Genomic DNA, 14696 nt, shown 5'->3' with positions numbered 1-14696 from the left:
GAAAGGACAGTAAAATAGTGACAAAATGCTGGAGGATGGTTCCTTCCCATTCAGCACCCAACATCTATCAGGAGATACTAAATTCACACTCTGGCACATCTGGAAAAGGCTCTGCGAGAGGACTGCGATTTGGAGCTAGACCGACCCTTCTGAGACTATGGTGAGGCAATTAGGCTGATTCAAGGTGTGATGATCTAGAGGGCTACTGAGAATGAGCACTCTTTCTCCCCTTTTTATCTCACTCTCCATTACCGGGACTGTCATCAAGACTTAACTGGGAACTTGTTAACTTGAAAGTTAACCAAGAACTTGTCAGCACCACGCTCACCAAAGTGAGCAAACCCGCCATCCCTATATAGGGATCCGAACCTGTGGCCTTGGTGTTATCAGCACCACACTCTCCCAAGTGAGCCATGGGCTGGCCCCCTAACCAAGAACTTGATTTTTTAATTTTAGACACTGCTCAGTGTGTCTCAAACTGATCAAATTGGAAAACTTGGAGTCATCTCTGATTTCTCCTTCTCTTTAATTTCCTATTAAGTCACCAAGCCTATTGAAAAATTTCCTTCAATTTGTCTCTCCTTTTTCACTATCATTGCCTAAGGATAATGAATTTATGTCTGGACTACTGCAACAGCTTTCTAAGTGGTCTCCAGTCTCTCCCTCCTCTAATCCTTCCTATTCACTGCCACTCTGTGAAATTTTAAGAACACCCAATTCCATCTGGTGAACCTCAATTAAAAAAAAAACCCACCACCAAAGATAACCAGACACTTCAGTGACTTCATTTTTAATGGATATTCCTCAGCCTGGAGCTCAAGACATTCCACAGCTAACCCTGACTCTTCTATGTTACCACCATTTATTATACCACTTCCTCCACCCCTGTATTTCAAGTCAGGTTGGCCTACCACCATCCTCTTAACATACCGTATTTAAACCAATCCCCACATTCTGATGATAGTGACTGTACATGGGGTAAACATCAGTTGTCAATTTCTCAGTTGTCAATTTCTTAAGATCACTTGTTTTTATAAGCTCCACAGTAACAATATATTCCAATAATAAATTTATTATTCATGCAATTTATTATTTCACACATAATATAAAACATTATTTCTCTAAGGAAACTTAAAATATACCTTCAATATAGCCAAGTTCTTCTATTCTTAAAAAGAAGCACTCACTTAAATTTTCTTCTGAATTCATTTCTCCAGAAGACCTGTCCTTAAGGCCTTCTGAAGTCTAGCTATGTTGGCATCTAATGCTGCAAGGCCATTTCTGAAGTCTTGTTCATCACGAGAAGTGAATGTTGAAAAAGAAGAGATGCTCCAGTCAGACATCAAGTCAGAATTTAAAAAACTACCATCAGAGACAGTATTGCCTTTCACTTGAATGCTGCTGCTGTGACAAGCTGCCTGGCTGTGACATACAGCCTGTTCCTCCGGATCCTCAGTGGCAGCAGGGATCTTACCAATGGCTTCCTTTATTTTCTTGAGGAGCTGTATGTCCTCCATGTCAGCAGTTCTGGAAAGTTTTTCAGGTGCATCTTCTGCTTCCTTTTTTGAAGAACAAACTACAGATGCACACAATTTATTTTCTTTTTCAGAGACAAAAAGTCCACTGTTGCTGACTAGCTGTGTTGCAGCTACATTTATCTGAGGCTGGGGGGATATTCTCTTAGAAAGCGGTGATTTCTTTTTGGAAGTGCTTCTAGCAAAAGGAATGTAAATTGTATTATCCAAATTACACTCATCTCCTATTAAAGTCATAGTTTCACTCTCATCAAAACCCGGTTTTGAAAGGGTAGAAATAATTCCAGGTGTGGACACTTCCTCCATGTCCTTAGTATTACTGTGCTGAGGGCCTTTGGAGAGCAGGACATTTTCATAAGGTCTGTCTGGCTCCATGGTTTCCTCATTTTTAATTATAGAGAGTGGCACTGAATGTGTAAAACTGTGATTTGTTTCTAACTTATTTAGATAGCTCATTATGGAAGTGTGAGCAGGGGAGGGGTCCTGTTGAAGTTGTTTATCATAAATGTTCAGAAGTGATTTGGTAAGGTTATTCCCAGGCTTGCTGCGAGTACTGTCCATACTAAGATCTGAGAGAAGCTTTGCCATACTTTTCTGTAAAGTTCTGTTAAGAAGAATTTAGCACACTAATTATTATTATTACTATTTTTACCTGTTTCTTTCATCCATTTATTTATAGCTCCATCTTTGGGATCTGAGTCAAGTGCCTGCTTCTTAACATGAAAACAAGCAACTAAAAGCACAAAATCATCAAATATGTTCTGGCAAGAGTAAATTAAAATAATGAATGATAAAAGATTTTGGTCTCCATCAAATCTACTATTATATCTAAAAATAGAGGCTCAGAAATATTTTTCTTTTAAGGTATGGAGATGCTTCATTCTTGAGCAACACTGGAAACTAAGCCAGAGTGAAAAATTAGCCTAATATAGTAGGCTAAGGTACAGAGCAAAATGGAAAATACACTACCCATTTGGTATGGATTAGAAATTAAGTTAATTTCCTCCATTCAAAACATACATACAAAGGACACTGGAACAATACTAGAAAAAAAAGGATGGTTAGAGAGAATTATCTGGCATAATTAAGTAAACGTAACAACTAGGTACCAGAAAACTGTGATGTAAGGAAAACCACATAGGATTTGAAGTTAGAAATGGAATCAAATCCTAGTGCCATTAGCTGTGATCTTGGGCAAGTCACTTAACCTTTCTGAATCTCAATTTCCTTAATTCTAAAATGAATAGACCTGCTTCAGAATTATAATGAAGATGAAATAAGATAAAATAATAAGATATAATGGTGAAGTGCTTAGCATAGTGTCAGCCTAAATATTTGTTGATGGCAGCTTTTACTGGTTGTCCCATTAAGACATTTTATACCAAACCTTTAGTCCATTTGCATTGAATCACATATGTTTTTACAAATCAATAACAAAAAGATAAACATAACAATTTAAACAAAGATACAAACAACATCTACACTTAAGAAAAAAATGCAACTAGCCAATAAGCATGTTGTAAATGTTCAAGTTTTAATCAGATAAATTCAAATTTTTAAAATGTCCTTTTTTTTTTTTTGCTTATCCAATTAACAGTAAAATAAGAATAATACCCATTTTTAGAGAAGCTTAGAGAGGCAGGTACTACTACTGGGAGTGTACACTCTTATCTCTTTTGGAGAGCAAACTGGCAATACAGAAGCCTTAAAGATTTGTATATTCCATACCCTTTTGGACCACAGAACTGAGAAAAGCTCCATTAGAAGGGTAAAAGGAATGGTTTCCTCTGTGTTGCCCATCTCCCAAGGTGGCCCAGCATCACACAGAAAGGACTCTCCTGGGCCCACAGTTTCTACAGTGGGAAGAGAGCTGCAGGTGGACATTCAGCTCTCCCAGCATTCTGGATGCTTCGCAGGAGGCCCACTTCTGTCTCGCTCCACTGTAAACACTGGGGGTTTTGACAGGGCACAATGAGATATCACCTCACACCTGTCAGAATGGCTATTATCAAAAAGATGAAAGATAACAAGTGTTGGTGAGGATGTGGAGAAAAGGGAATGCTTGTACATTTTTGGTGAAAATGTAAATTAGTACAGCCATTATGGAAAACAGTATGAAGGCTCCTCAAAAATCTATAAATTACAAATCTATAAATTATACAGGACACAGCTAAACACACTGATTTTTAATGCTTAGAGAATTGGCACATTTTCATAACAAGAAACTCAGGGTTCTTTCTAGGCTACTTATAAAAATATACTAATTTAAAAAACTATCAACAATTGTAAGAGTGTTCCTTAAAGCTATTAGAAGAATATTCACTACTATTTTCTGAAAATATATTAATTTTCCTCACATTTGAATGGTTTTATAACGTGTTGTAGTAAATTCTGAAAAAAAAATGATAAAGGTGTATTTCAAAATCACTGAAATTTGGAGAAGAAAGAGAAAGATGGCTTAGGATATTTGTCTAGACCTTGTATGTGTATCTTTCAGTCCCTTTATTCCTCCCCAAAAGTCTGAGAAAGGCATTCAGAAATTTAATGAAATCTCTCTTCTAAGAGATTATTTAAAAGACACATACAAAAAACATACACTTATCTGACTAAGATGTATGATTATAGGAAGAGGGATAGGGTAGATGAGCATACAGATTTATCTGTATTGCCAAATGCTGCTGCTTTACCCTCTAATGTTAAAAGTAAAATTAAAGTCATCACAGCAGCCCAGCTGTAGTACTAGAGTTGCTCCTAACTGATTGAATTGCATAGGGTGTCACCAAACATATTATAAATCACCAATGTGGATGAATTTAGATACAGTAAAGCTCAAAGACTATGTTTTTGTTTTATTTTTTAATTTAAAGAACAAAACAAAAATTGACATCAATAGGTATACTTACCATTTTGAAGCTGTTACTGAATCTTCAGAAAATGTAGGGGTAGTACTAAACTCTGCAGCACTGTGCTAAACCTTCCCACCATGTTTTTCCAATCATTTATAAGAATGCAGTTAATCTGAGTAACAGGTGAGCTAGTAGTCATGAGGCAGGATTTATGCCCAGCATAAAAAGAAAAAATGCTTACAAAATGGAAAACAACTAACAAGAAAAGTGGAGTGTAAAGAAAAGGAGAGCAAAAATTTGTATCTAATATTTTAGACATAGTCTTTTTTTAAATTTATTTTTTAGATATAGTCTTTTCTAAAGACAGGTAGTATACAAGAGTTGATAACCTTTTTTCAGTTCCTATACTTCTATGTTACGGTAAATGCTAAGAAAAGGAAGCCTCTAATTACAAGTGAACCCTACTTCTTTCCTCATAAACACTGGAAAAGGCAGACTATGTGTTATTTTGAAAAAATGAGCAGACACAAAGGTATCTTTTACAAAGGTAGAATTCCTCAATAATTGGTCATCTTCACTCGGAGACAAGCTGTCCACTTCAAAAAAGGAAGCAAAGCTAAAGAGGGAATTCAACCAGGTACCAGTCCAGGCATCAACTAGCTGTGAAAGTCAGGTAAGTTCTTTCATTTCTTGGGGCATCCATTTCTACTAATTTCTAGAATAGTTATACTATTACTTACTCTGAAAGGCTGTTGTTATGTTTTTGCTATCAACTTTCTTAGTAAATGCACTGCATATGTTGAATAGTATTTAGTAAAGATTATCATTAAAAAAAAAAGATGTATCTCTCTACATACATCAGTAAAGCACTAAAGTATGTTTTTTGCTTGATGATGTGGATATTTAGCAACTAAAATGATTAAATATTTTTATGTACATTTCACACACATATATTTGGAACATAATATATAATGAACGAATAGGCAAACGAATCCATCTACTCATTCATCTGTCTCCAGGGTAAAAAATGCTAAGGTTTATTTACACTAAATTAGGCATGAAGTTGTTACCAGAAATGAACTATTTTAGCAAAAGCCATGCCATGTGTGAGAGGGCAAGGAAAGAACTTGCCTGCCTCAGTTTCCCCACCTGTGAAAATGCAGACATTAAAATCTTCCTTCCATAGATGAAGACAAATAAAATAATAGATATGGGAAAGAGAGGACTTAGAAAAATATCAAAGTGATTTATACATAAATGATACTAGCTCGTGATTTCGTACCCATTAAGGAGCTAGATTTAACAGTATGAAAAAAAAAAGGTTGGTTCCAAGAAAAAAAGAAAACTACCAGGAAACTAACTAGATCCTCTGCTTCTTCATATTTTCTGCTTGGGGCTGAGAATCATAACTCTTAGAATGGGGAAGGAGATGCTTGCAATAATACCTAAGCAACCTTTCATGGCACTTGAGCATGCTGACTGGCTGTCCTTTTTTTCTTTTCCTCTCTTTTCTTTTCTAAATGAACCATATACCATATATACTTTTAAAAAGATGGTTTATTGAGATATAATTAATATACCATAAAATTAACCCCTTTTAAGAACACAATTTGGTAATTTTCAGTGTATTGATAGAGTTGTCCAAATGTCACTACTATCTAATTTCAGAGCATTTTCATCACCCCAAAAAGAAATTCTATACCCATTAGCAGTCACTCCCTTTTGCCACCCCCACTCGACCTCACCTCCTCTTCCCCCAGTCCCTGGCAATCACTAAACTACTTTGGATCTCTATGGATTTGCCTATTCTGGACATTTCATATAAATGGAATCATACAACATGTGGCCTTTTGTTACCGGCTTCTTTTAACGTAAATACTTGACACTAATAAAGTTCTCACCCCAAAATTACTCCTCAGAAAAGAGGAAATACTTTTCTTCAGAGACCTTACAAAGGCTTCCATAAGAAGAGACATTCTCTCTATTACTTCACTTTGAATAAGCCAACGTTTGGAAACTTTGCTTAAAGCCTATCAATTATAATTCTACATAGATATAAGAAATGTCTTTTGCTTTTTCCACCATTAAAACTAAATAATAAATTAAATAGTACATATGAGGGGTCTTCAAAAAGTTCGTGGAAAGATTTGCATTATCTTTTAATTCTATTTTTTCATGAACTTTTTGAAGTACCTTGTATATACTACTGTTCCATCTATTTCTCTAAAAGCTTACACTTCAAAATGGGGGGAGGTGAGAGTTTACAATTCAAAGTGCATCTTTTCTCTGGAAATAAAAGGGAGATTATTTTATATTAAGAACTGCTTTATATTTGAAACAATGAATTTCTAGGATCATTCAATGGCATGGTCAGATTGGATGATCTTCAGGCCTAAAATAACTGCTTTCTCTTCTAGGATTTTAAAAAGCAGTTGAAAGTTCAATTCTTAGAAAATGTCCCAAAAGACAACTGAACTTTGTAAGGGCATATCATATAAAAGCTAAGTGAAGTAATTTTATTTATTTCAGAGAAGACCTGATAGGATACGAAGGAATCTTAGAGGCTACTGCCAACTCCCTCATTTCACTGATAAAACGAAGAAAATGAGGCTCAAAGAGGTTAATGACTTACCCAAGATTATATGGCATGAGGGCTTACCATGCTAAGTACTTTTCATGAATTATTTCTTAGTCCCCCAACAACCCTATGCAAGTCCCCACTTTACAGTGAGGTTTAGACAGGTTAAATAACTTGCTTAAAGTTACTCAGCTAATACATGGCAGAGCTGGGATTCCATTCATTTCTCTCTGTCTTCAGAGCCAGAGAGCTAAACCATTTTGCTATACAAGTCTCCAGCTCCTCATCAGAGCCCTTTGCCTGGAATCAGATGGTTTAGAAAAGCATTTAGCCAGGTTTGGAATTTGTACACTAATTTAATTGGAACAGAAGAAAACATCATTAGAAATTAGCAAAAACACTGGCAAAATAAGAGAATGACATAAGGGAAAGAGAGCAGCTCTGACATAATTTTGAATTATAAACACATCTAATAAAAGAAAGGAAGTCAATTTTACCTGGTTAATTCTCTCAGTCGAGTCACCTCAGCATCACGCTGACGTAATGTTATTCCTAGTATCTGATTCTCCTTTTCAGCAGTTTCTAATTTAAACCGGGAGCTTTTCACATTGACTAAGGCTTCCTCCAATTCTAAAACAACCAAGAAGTTTCAGTTACTTTATTCTTTTTAAAAAATGTGACTATAACCACAGTCTAAATACATACCAATTTTTATTCTTGTTATCTCAATGTCAAATTGCTGTTTATTTTCAAGTATAGTTTGATCTTTGTCTTTAAATATGTTAGTAAATTTTTTGTTTTCCTCTTTCTGATTTTTAATCACTTTTAAGAGCTCTTCATTTTTATTCTGTAGCAATTCCTGGCTCTTTAGTGACTCTTGCAATTGATTTTGTAGTGATACATTCAATGACTGAAGAGAAAACACTGTAAAACAAAACAAATCAAATACTTGTTTCTCCAATTTTAAAAAGCACAAACCTGAAAAAGATTTGTTTTTAAAAAAGAAAGGCCTGGAACTTATTGGTTTTGCTTAACAATTACTATGTGCATAAATAGTTCTATCTATATACTACATGTGTTTTTAAAAATTGATTAGAAGTCGTGCCTTTCTTCTCCAATTGCTAGTTTGGGTATTACTTTTTTTTTTTTCCTTATTTAATGAAAAATAATACATGTACAAAGTTGAAAAATTCAAGCACCACAAAAATACCAATGATACCAAATGAGTCTCAATAAAGTCTCCCTCCACTCCACTTCCACTCTCCCCAGAGTCAATCTCTATTAATTTTGAAAATACTTTTGCATATAATAATTTTTACTTATATATACATATATATATATATATATATATACACACACACACATACACTCAAGGGCATTTCAAAAAGTTCATGGAAAAACATAATTAAAAGAGCACAAATCTTTCCATAAACTTTTTGATGACCCCTTATATATATTTAAACATAAAAGAATCATACTATCCCCACAGTTTCTGTGTTGTTTTTTTTTTAAAAGACTGTTATGTATCAGCCCACAAATCTATCACACTCTTTTTCATGGCCATAAAATTATGTATGTATTTGGCACCATTCATTTAGAAAATACAGCCTTGAGTGAATGCTTACTATGTGTGAAGCACTATATTAGAATCTGGATATACAGAGGTGAACAACATAGACACGGTGCCTACTCTCATGGAGCTAATAACAAGTAATTATAAATACTAATAAATGCTCCCAAAGAAACAATAAGATAAGACTGGCTGGTTAGCTTACTTGGGAAGAGTGTGATGCTGATAACACCAAGGTCAAGGGTTCGGGTCCCCATACTGGCCAGCCACCAAAAGAAAAAAGAAACAGTAAGATAAATAGAGAATAAAGACAGAGAAGCTACTTAGACCACTGATCTAATTGCCTTCTTGGTCTCCTCTCTCCCTCCTTCTCTCTACTCTCATCTTTTGTTCACAGTGGAACCAGAGTGATCTTTTCCTGAAATTACTTTGAGACAATGAACACATCTATGAAGTGCTCATTCTGTTGGGTGCTCATATGAGGGTACTTCAAAATGTTTGTGGAAAAATGGAATTAAAAGGTAATATGAATCCTTCCACAAACCTTTTGAAGATCCCTTATATTTTTCTTTGAAAATTGAAAAAAATTTCTGGGGACCTATTTTATTAATCTGTTCCCCAGTGGCATCTGGGTTTCTGTCAGGCTTAAGAAAACTCCCAAAAATACAAACAACAACAACAACAACAAATCATCTTTTCTTCTATTACTATTACAGTTTTTTTTCTTTATTAAACTCTGTGATACATAAGGACAATTTGGCAATATCTGTCAAAACTGCCACTGTATATAAGGGTACTTTAAAAGTTCATGGAAATATAGAATTAAACGATAATATGAATCTTTCCATGAACTTTTTGAAGATCCCTCGTTATACCCTTTGTCTCAGCAATTCGGCTATAAATCTATCCTATAAAAATGCTTACATATGTGCACAAAGACACATGTACAAGGATTTTCACTGTAGCACTGTTTGCGTTAGGAAAAAAGGCAAAAGTACCTAGATATCTACCAGCAGAGGACCTTAAATATATTACGGTAGAGTTGCATAAGCAGAATACCCAATTAGTTCTTAAGGAGAAAGAAGCATATTTATGAATTTTGATTTAACAAAAATGTTCACTATATATTAAGTAAATAAATGCAAGCTGCATAACAGTATATACAATGCAATCTTATTATTAAAAATGAAAAGGTACATATGTAGTTCTATTTGTGCCTGGCACATAATAGGTATTCAGTAAGTATTTGTGAAACAGATCAATTACACATGAACAGAAGATATGTAAAAGGAAAAATAGCCTTTTTCTTTTATATAGAGTGTGTATTATTTGGAAAATAGCATGGATCTTTTATTTTTGTGTTTCCCTTTTTTTTTTTTGGTGGTTGGCCAGTACAGGGATGATCAAACCCCTGACTTTAGTGTCAATCAGTAGTATCATGCTCTAACCAATTGAGCTAACTGGCTTGTTTCTGCATTATTTTAAATTTTAATAAAAAGCATTATTCCTATTTTTTTAAAGTTGATTAAAAAAAAAAAGAAAATCCACCTAGACAGAGTAATTAAGAAAGTTCATTCTTTATTAAAGAAAGTTTATTCTTTATCAATATTTCCAGAGCCATATAGAATTTAACATCAATATTTAAAGCTTTTTTTTTTTTTTTTTTTTTTTACCTACATTCAAGATTGCATTCCATAGTACCAGATGCCTTATGAGTTTTTTCTTGTTCTCTAAGTTTCTGGTTCAAAATTCTCAACTGCCTAAAGGAAATAATAAAGAATCATGAATGCAAAAATCCCAAGCCTATTTAACAATGTACATTTGACAGCCTATCAAAAAAAGACAAAACACAAACAGTGTTATCCACTAGCCACTAGAACTACAGAAATCCATCTCACCTTCAAAACAAAAGACAAAAACTAAACAAACAAAACAACAACAAAACCACACTACTGCTATCATTATGGGGCCTGACATAATTTCTAAAAGATTGCCTGGGACAGCAGAAAACCACCCCCCTCACCAGATAAAAGTTAACTTCTCTTTTTTTCTCTTTCTTTTCTTTTCAGTGCTTTCTTTGGTTTTTTCTGTCTTTCCTTTCCTATCTCCTCTTGCTCCTTTCTTCTGTCTTCTTTCCCTGTGTCTTCATTACTGCATATAATCACCTACTTTTTAAAAGATCTGTCATTACTATGAACTAGATTACCTGCAGGCACTGGCTTCCATCAGATATCTACTTGATGTCTGTCACATGCTGAAAAAATTGGAAAACACAAATCTATGCTTCTAATAATTAGATGGAGAAGTTAATGGACTTATTTAAGTAACAAGAATGTTAATAAGCAGCAAATTTACCCTACAGTGAACTTCACAATATATAGCTGCTTCACAAATAAGAACATACAAGTGTTTTCTTCTAAGTTACTGCTTAGAAAAAAAAAGTTATCTCCATTATCTTTCCAGAATTACTTACCTGAAAATATTTTGCAATAAAATATTTATTTTTGTTACTGAATCTAAAACAACAATACCCTACCTCACATTATTCACATGTATTACTTCTGGGTTGATAAAATGCTAAACATAAAATATACAAACAAACAAAACCCAACTCTACAAGTTGTAGGGGGAGATTTACATAATCTTGAAGTGGGGAGCACATTCCTAAGCAAAACTGAAAATTTATCAACCATCAAGGAAAAGCATGAAGTATTCACATCAAAATTTTAAACCTGCTCAATTAACAGCCTAGAAGAAAATACCTGTTACTAAAAAGGGTCCATATCATTTAAAGAGCTCCTACAGATCAGTAAGAAAGACAACCTAGCAGAAAGTGACAAAGGATAAGAATGAGCAATTCACATAAGAAATAGAAATGGCCTATAAGCATATTTTAAAAATGCCCAGGGCTGGCTGGTTAGCTCAGTTGGTCAGAGATAGTGTTACAGCACAAAGGTCAAGGGTTTGGATCCTCATACCAGCCAGCCACCAAAAAAATTTAAAAAGTCCAGTGTCACTAATATGAAGACCTGCAAATTTAAAACAAGATTTTTTAAGCCAGAGGATTGACAAAGATAAAAGGAAATAACGCTTGTTGGTGGTGATAATATAGGAAAATACAAAATACATTCTAGATACAAGTCCTTTATCAGATACATGTTTTGCAAATATTTTCTGTCTGTTGGTTACCTCTTCATTTGCAGTAATAGTATCTTTTGAAGATTAAAATTTTAAATTTTGATGAGGTCCAATTTATCCATTTTTTTCTTTTCTAGTTTATATTTTTTGTTTTATATTTAAGAAATCTTTCCTAACCCAAGGTTACTAAGATTTTCTCCTATGTTTTCTTCTAGAAGTTTTGTAGTTTTACCTTGTGGATTAAGATCTGTGATTCATTTCAAGAATTAATTATTATGTATGGTGTGAAATAAAGGTTGAGGTTCATTTTTTTAAAAATACGGCTCTCCAGCTGTTTCAGCACTATTTATTAAAAAGATTATTCTTTCCCCATTAAATTTTTTTGACATCTTTGTCAAAAATTAATTATCCATATGGGTGAGTTTGTTTCTGGACTCTATTCTGTTTCAATGATCAATTTGCCCACCTTTACACCAATGCAATAGTCTTGATTACTAAAACCTTATGTCTTGAAATTGAACAGTATCAACTTTGTTCTCCTTTCCCAAAGTTGTCTTGGTTATTTTTGGAGATTCTTTGAATTTCCATGTAAATTTTAGAATCAGCATTCAACAAAAAAGCCTGCTTGGGTTTTCAGTGGAATTATATAGAATCTATAGATCAATTTGTGGAGAACTGACATCTTAACAATATTAAGTCTTACATCTAAGGACCTGGTTTATCTCTCATTTATATACGTCTTCTTTAATTTCTCTCAGCAATAACTTGTAGTTTTCAGTGTATGGTCTTACACATCTTTTATCAAATTTTTGATGCTACTGTAAGCAGTACTGATTTTAAATTTATTTCAAATTGTTCAGAGTATACAGAAAGATAATTGCCTTTTGTATACTGATCTTGTATCATGCTAAGCTCACTTATTAATTCTAGTAGCTTTTTTTGTAGATTCCTTTGGATTTTCTGCAGACTATCACGTCATCTGTGAACAGACAGTTTTACTTCTCTCCTTTCCAATGTGGCTTGCTTTTATTTCTTTTTCTTGCCTTACAGCACTGGGAACCTCTAGCACAATGCTGAATAGAATAATCATTATCTGCTGGATATCATTTATACATTTTCTAGCACATATAGAGACAAAAAACAAATAGCTAAAAAGAACTTTTAAATAATGGGATAATATTACAAATACTATTTAAAAATATGATGTATTGAATTAAGGAAATAGGATATGAAAAATGTTGAGTTTGGAATTCATATTGTCAAGATTACTAACACATTCTATTCTATAACCACAATTTCCATAATTGTCTCAGTTCTATGTATGCACAGATTCGATATTCAGTTCTAGTCTACTCCTTTACTTGAATCCATTTCTTGGTTGACTGGACTTTGCCATTCAAGAGTTTTTGTTTCTTTCTTAAAGGAGTCCAAGGGTACTGTATTTCCTACGTTCTTGCATACCTGAGAATATGACTGCTGTCTTTATACTAAACTGACAGCTGGACCACATAAGAGATTCTTGGAGCATACTTTCTTTCCCTTAGAACTTTGTAAATGATGTTCTATTATCCTTTGGCAATGTGATCCGATATCACTAGGAGGGCTGAGGCCAGCCTAATAATTTTCTACTTCTACATGATTTTCTATTTCTTTTTAGTGTTTCTAAAAATTAATTTCTTTTGTCCTTAAGGTGTAGTAACTTTACCAGCACATATCTTGGTATTGATCATTTTGCATAGTTTTTCTGGGATCCTGTATGTCCTGTTGGTCTGCTGACACAGATCTCGAGATTAGTAAATGTCCCTTTGTTTATATATCTTTTAATATTGTATTTAACCCATTTGTTCTGTTTTCTTTTTCGGGAACACCAATTTTGCATCTCTTTTATTTCTTTTCTGTATGCAACGTATTCTTTTAAATAATTTTTAGATCATTCTTTTTCTATTTTGCTTTGTGTGATTTCTTCAAGCTTCTCTACCACCACGTGGTCATTTAATAAATACTTCATTAGAGTAAGTGCTAGGCACAATGCCCAGCACCAGAAATATAGCAGCAAACTAGAGATTAAAAATTCAGCCTTCTCAAATTCATAGAAAATGAAAGGAGAATAGAGCTTACCAGGGGCTGAGGGAAAGGAGAAGGGAGAATTATCGTTTAATTGGTACAGAATTGACATTAGGGATGAAAAAGTTTTGGGCATAGATAGTGGTACACAGCATTGTGAATGTATTTAATGCCACTTAAATATACACTGAAATGGTAAAGAGAAATATTATGTTACATATATTATACCACAATAAAAATAAATAACTTTTTAAAAAAAGGTTTGGTAAGAGAAACAAACTAAGGCTGGTAGGAGACACTGAACTAAAATTTAGTAGCAATTAAAACAAAGACTTGGCAGAAAAAAAAAAAAAATACAACAAAACAAAACAATTCAGCCTTCACATTGTTTAAGTTCTAGTGGACTATAAAATCCCTGACTTCATGTTTGTTTGTTTGTTGTTAATTATTTTGTTTCTAATAGGGCTTTTATTTTTGTAACTTTCTTTTCTCTTTTATTTTTCTGACTTACCTAACTCACGTTTCTTTTCCTTTTACTGTTTTTTTTCCCTTAATCTTTCTCTCCCTTTCTCTCAATCTTTCTCTCCCTCTAAGAGAGATTCTATTATCTCTAATTTCCTTTCGACTATGGGACACTTTCAGGTTTTCCTGGATAGTCTTTGGGTGATTTGTTTTGTGAGGTTTATTCTAGACCTACCCTGTTGTCAGTTTGTTTATTTTGAATGTTACACAAAGATCTCTCTTTCTATAAACTTTTTCTTCCCATGGTGTTTGTAATGTCACTCTTCTCTAGTTTTCCTGCTACTTCCCTTGTTGCTCCTTCTTAGCTTTCATAGGCTCCTCTTCTGTTCTTTCCTTACAAAGCTGTTATTCCCTAGCAATTCATGCCCTGTTGTGTTCATATTCTATGCCTTCTTGGTGAATTTACCACTTATATGCTGATAACAAATCACTTACTTTTAGTC

The 14696-nt window shown here is 33.8% G+C and overlaps 1 protein-coding gene across 3 annotated transcripts in view; it reads right to left on the bottom strand.

The window, feature by feature from the left end:
* Nucleotides 1–1148: 1148 nt before the first annotated feature.
* CCDC14 (coiled-coil domain containing 14) overlaps nt 1149–14696 on the bottom strand; it is a 33725-nt gene continuing 20177 nt past the window's right edge. For all 3 annotated transcript variants that reach the window (XM_063105860.1, XM_063105858.1, XM_063105861.1), the window contains exons 10-13: nt 10207–10289; nt 7665–7883; nt 7457–7589; nt 1149–2139 (exon numbers count right to left, since the gene is read on the bottom strand). In XM_063105860.1, the coding sequence (XP_062961930.1) occupies nt 1206–2139; nt 7457–7589; nt 7665–7883; nt 10207–10289 (1369 nt within the window). In that variant the 3' untranslated portion in view covers nt 1149–1205. The remainder of the gene's footprint in view (nt 2140–7456; nt 7590–7664; nt 7884–10206; nt 10290–14696) is intronic.

Source organism: Cynocephalus volans, chromosome 1, assembly GCF_027409185.1.
Source record: "Cynocephalus volans isolate mCynVol1 chromosome 1, mCynVol1.pri, whole genome shotgun sequence".
In the NCBI taxonomy this organism is placed as follows: Eukaryota; Metazoa; Chordata; class Mammalia; order Dermoptera; family Cynocephalidae; genus Cynocephalus; species Cynocephalus volans.
The sequence above is the reverse complement of the archived record's forward strand: the minus strand, read 5'-3'. Positions and strand labels throughout refer to the sequence as shown.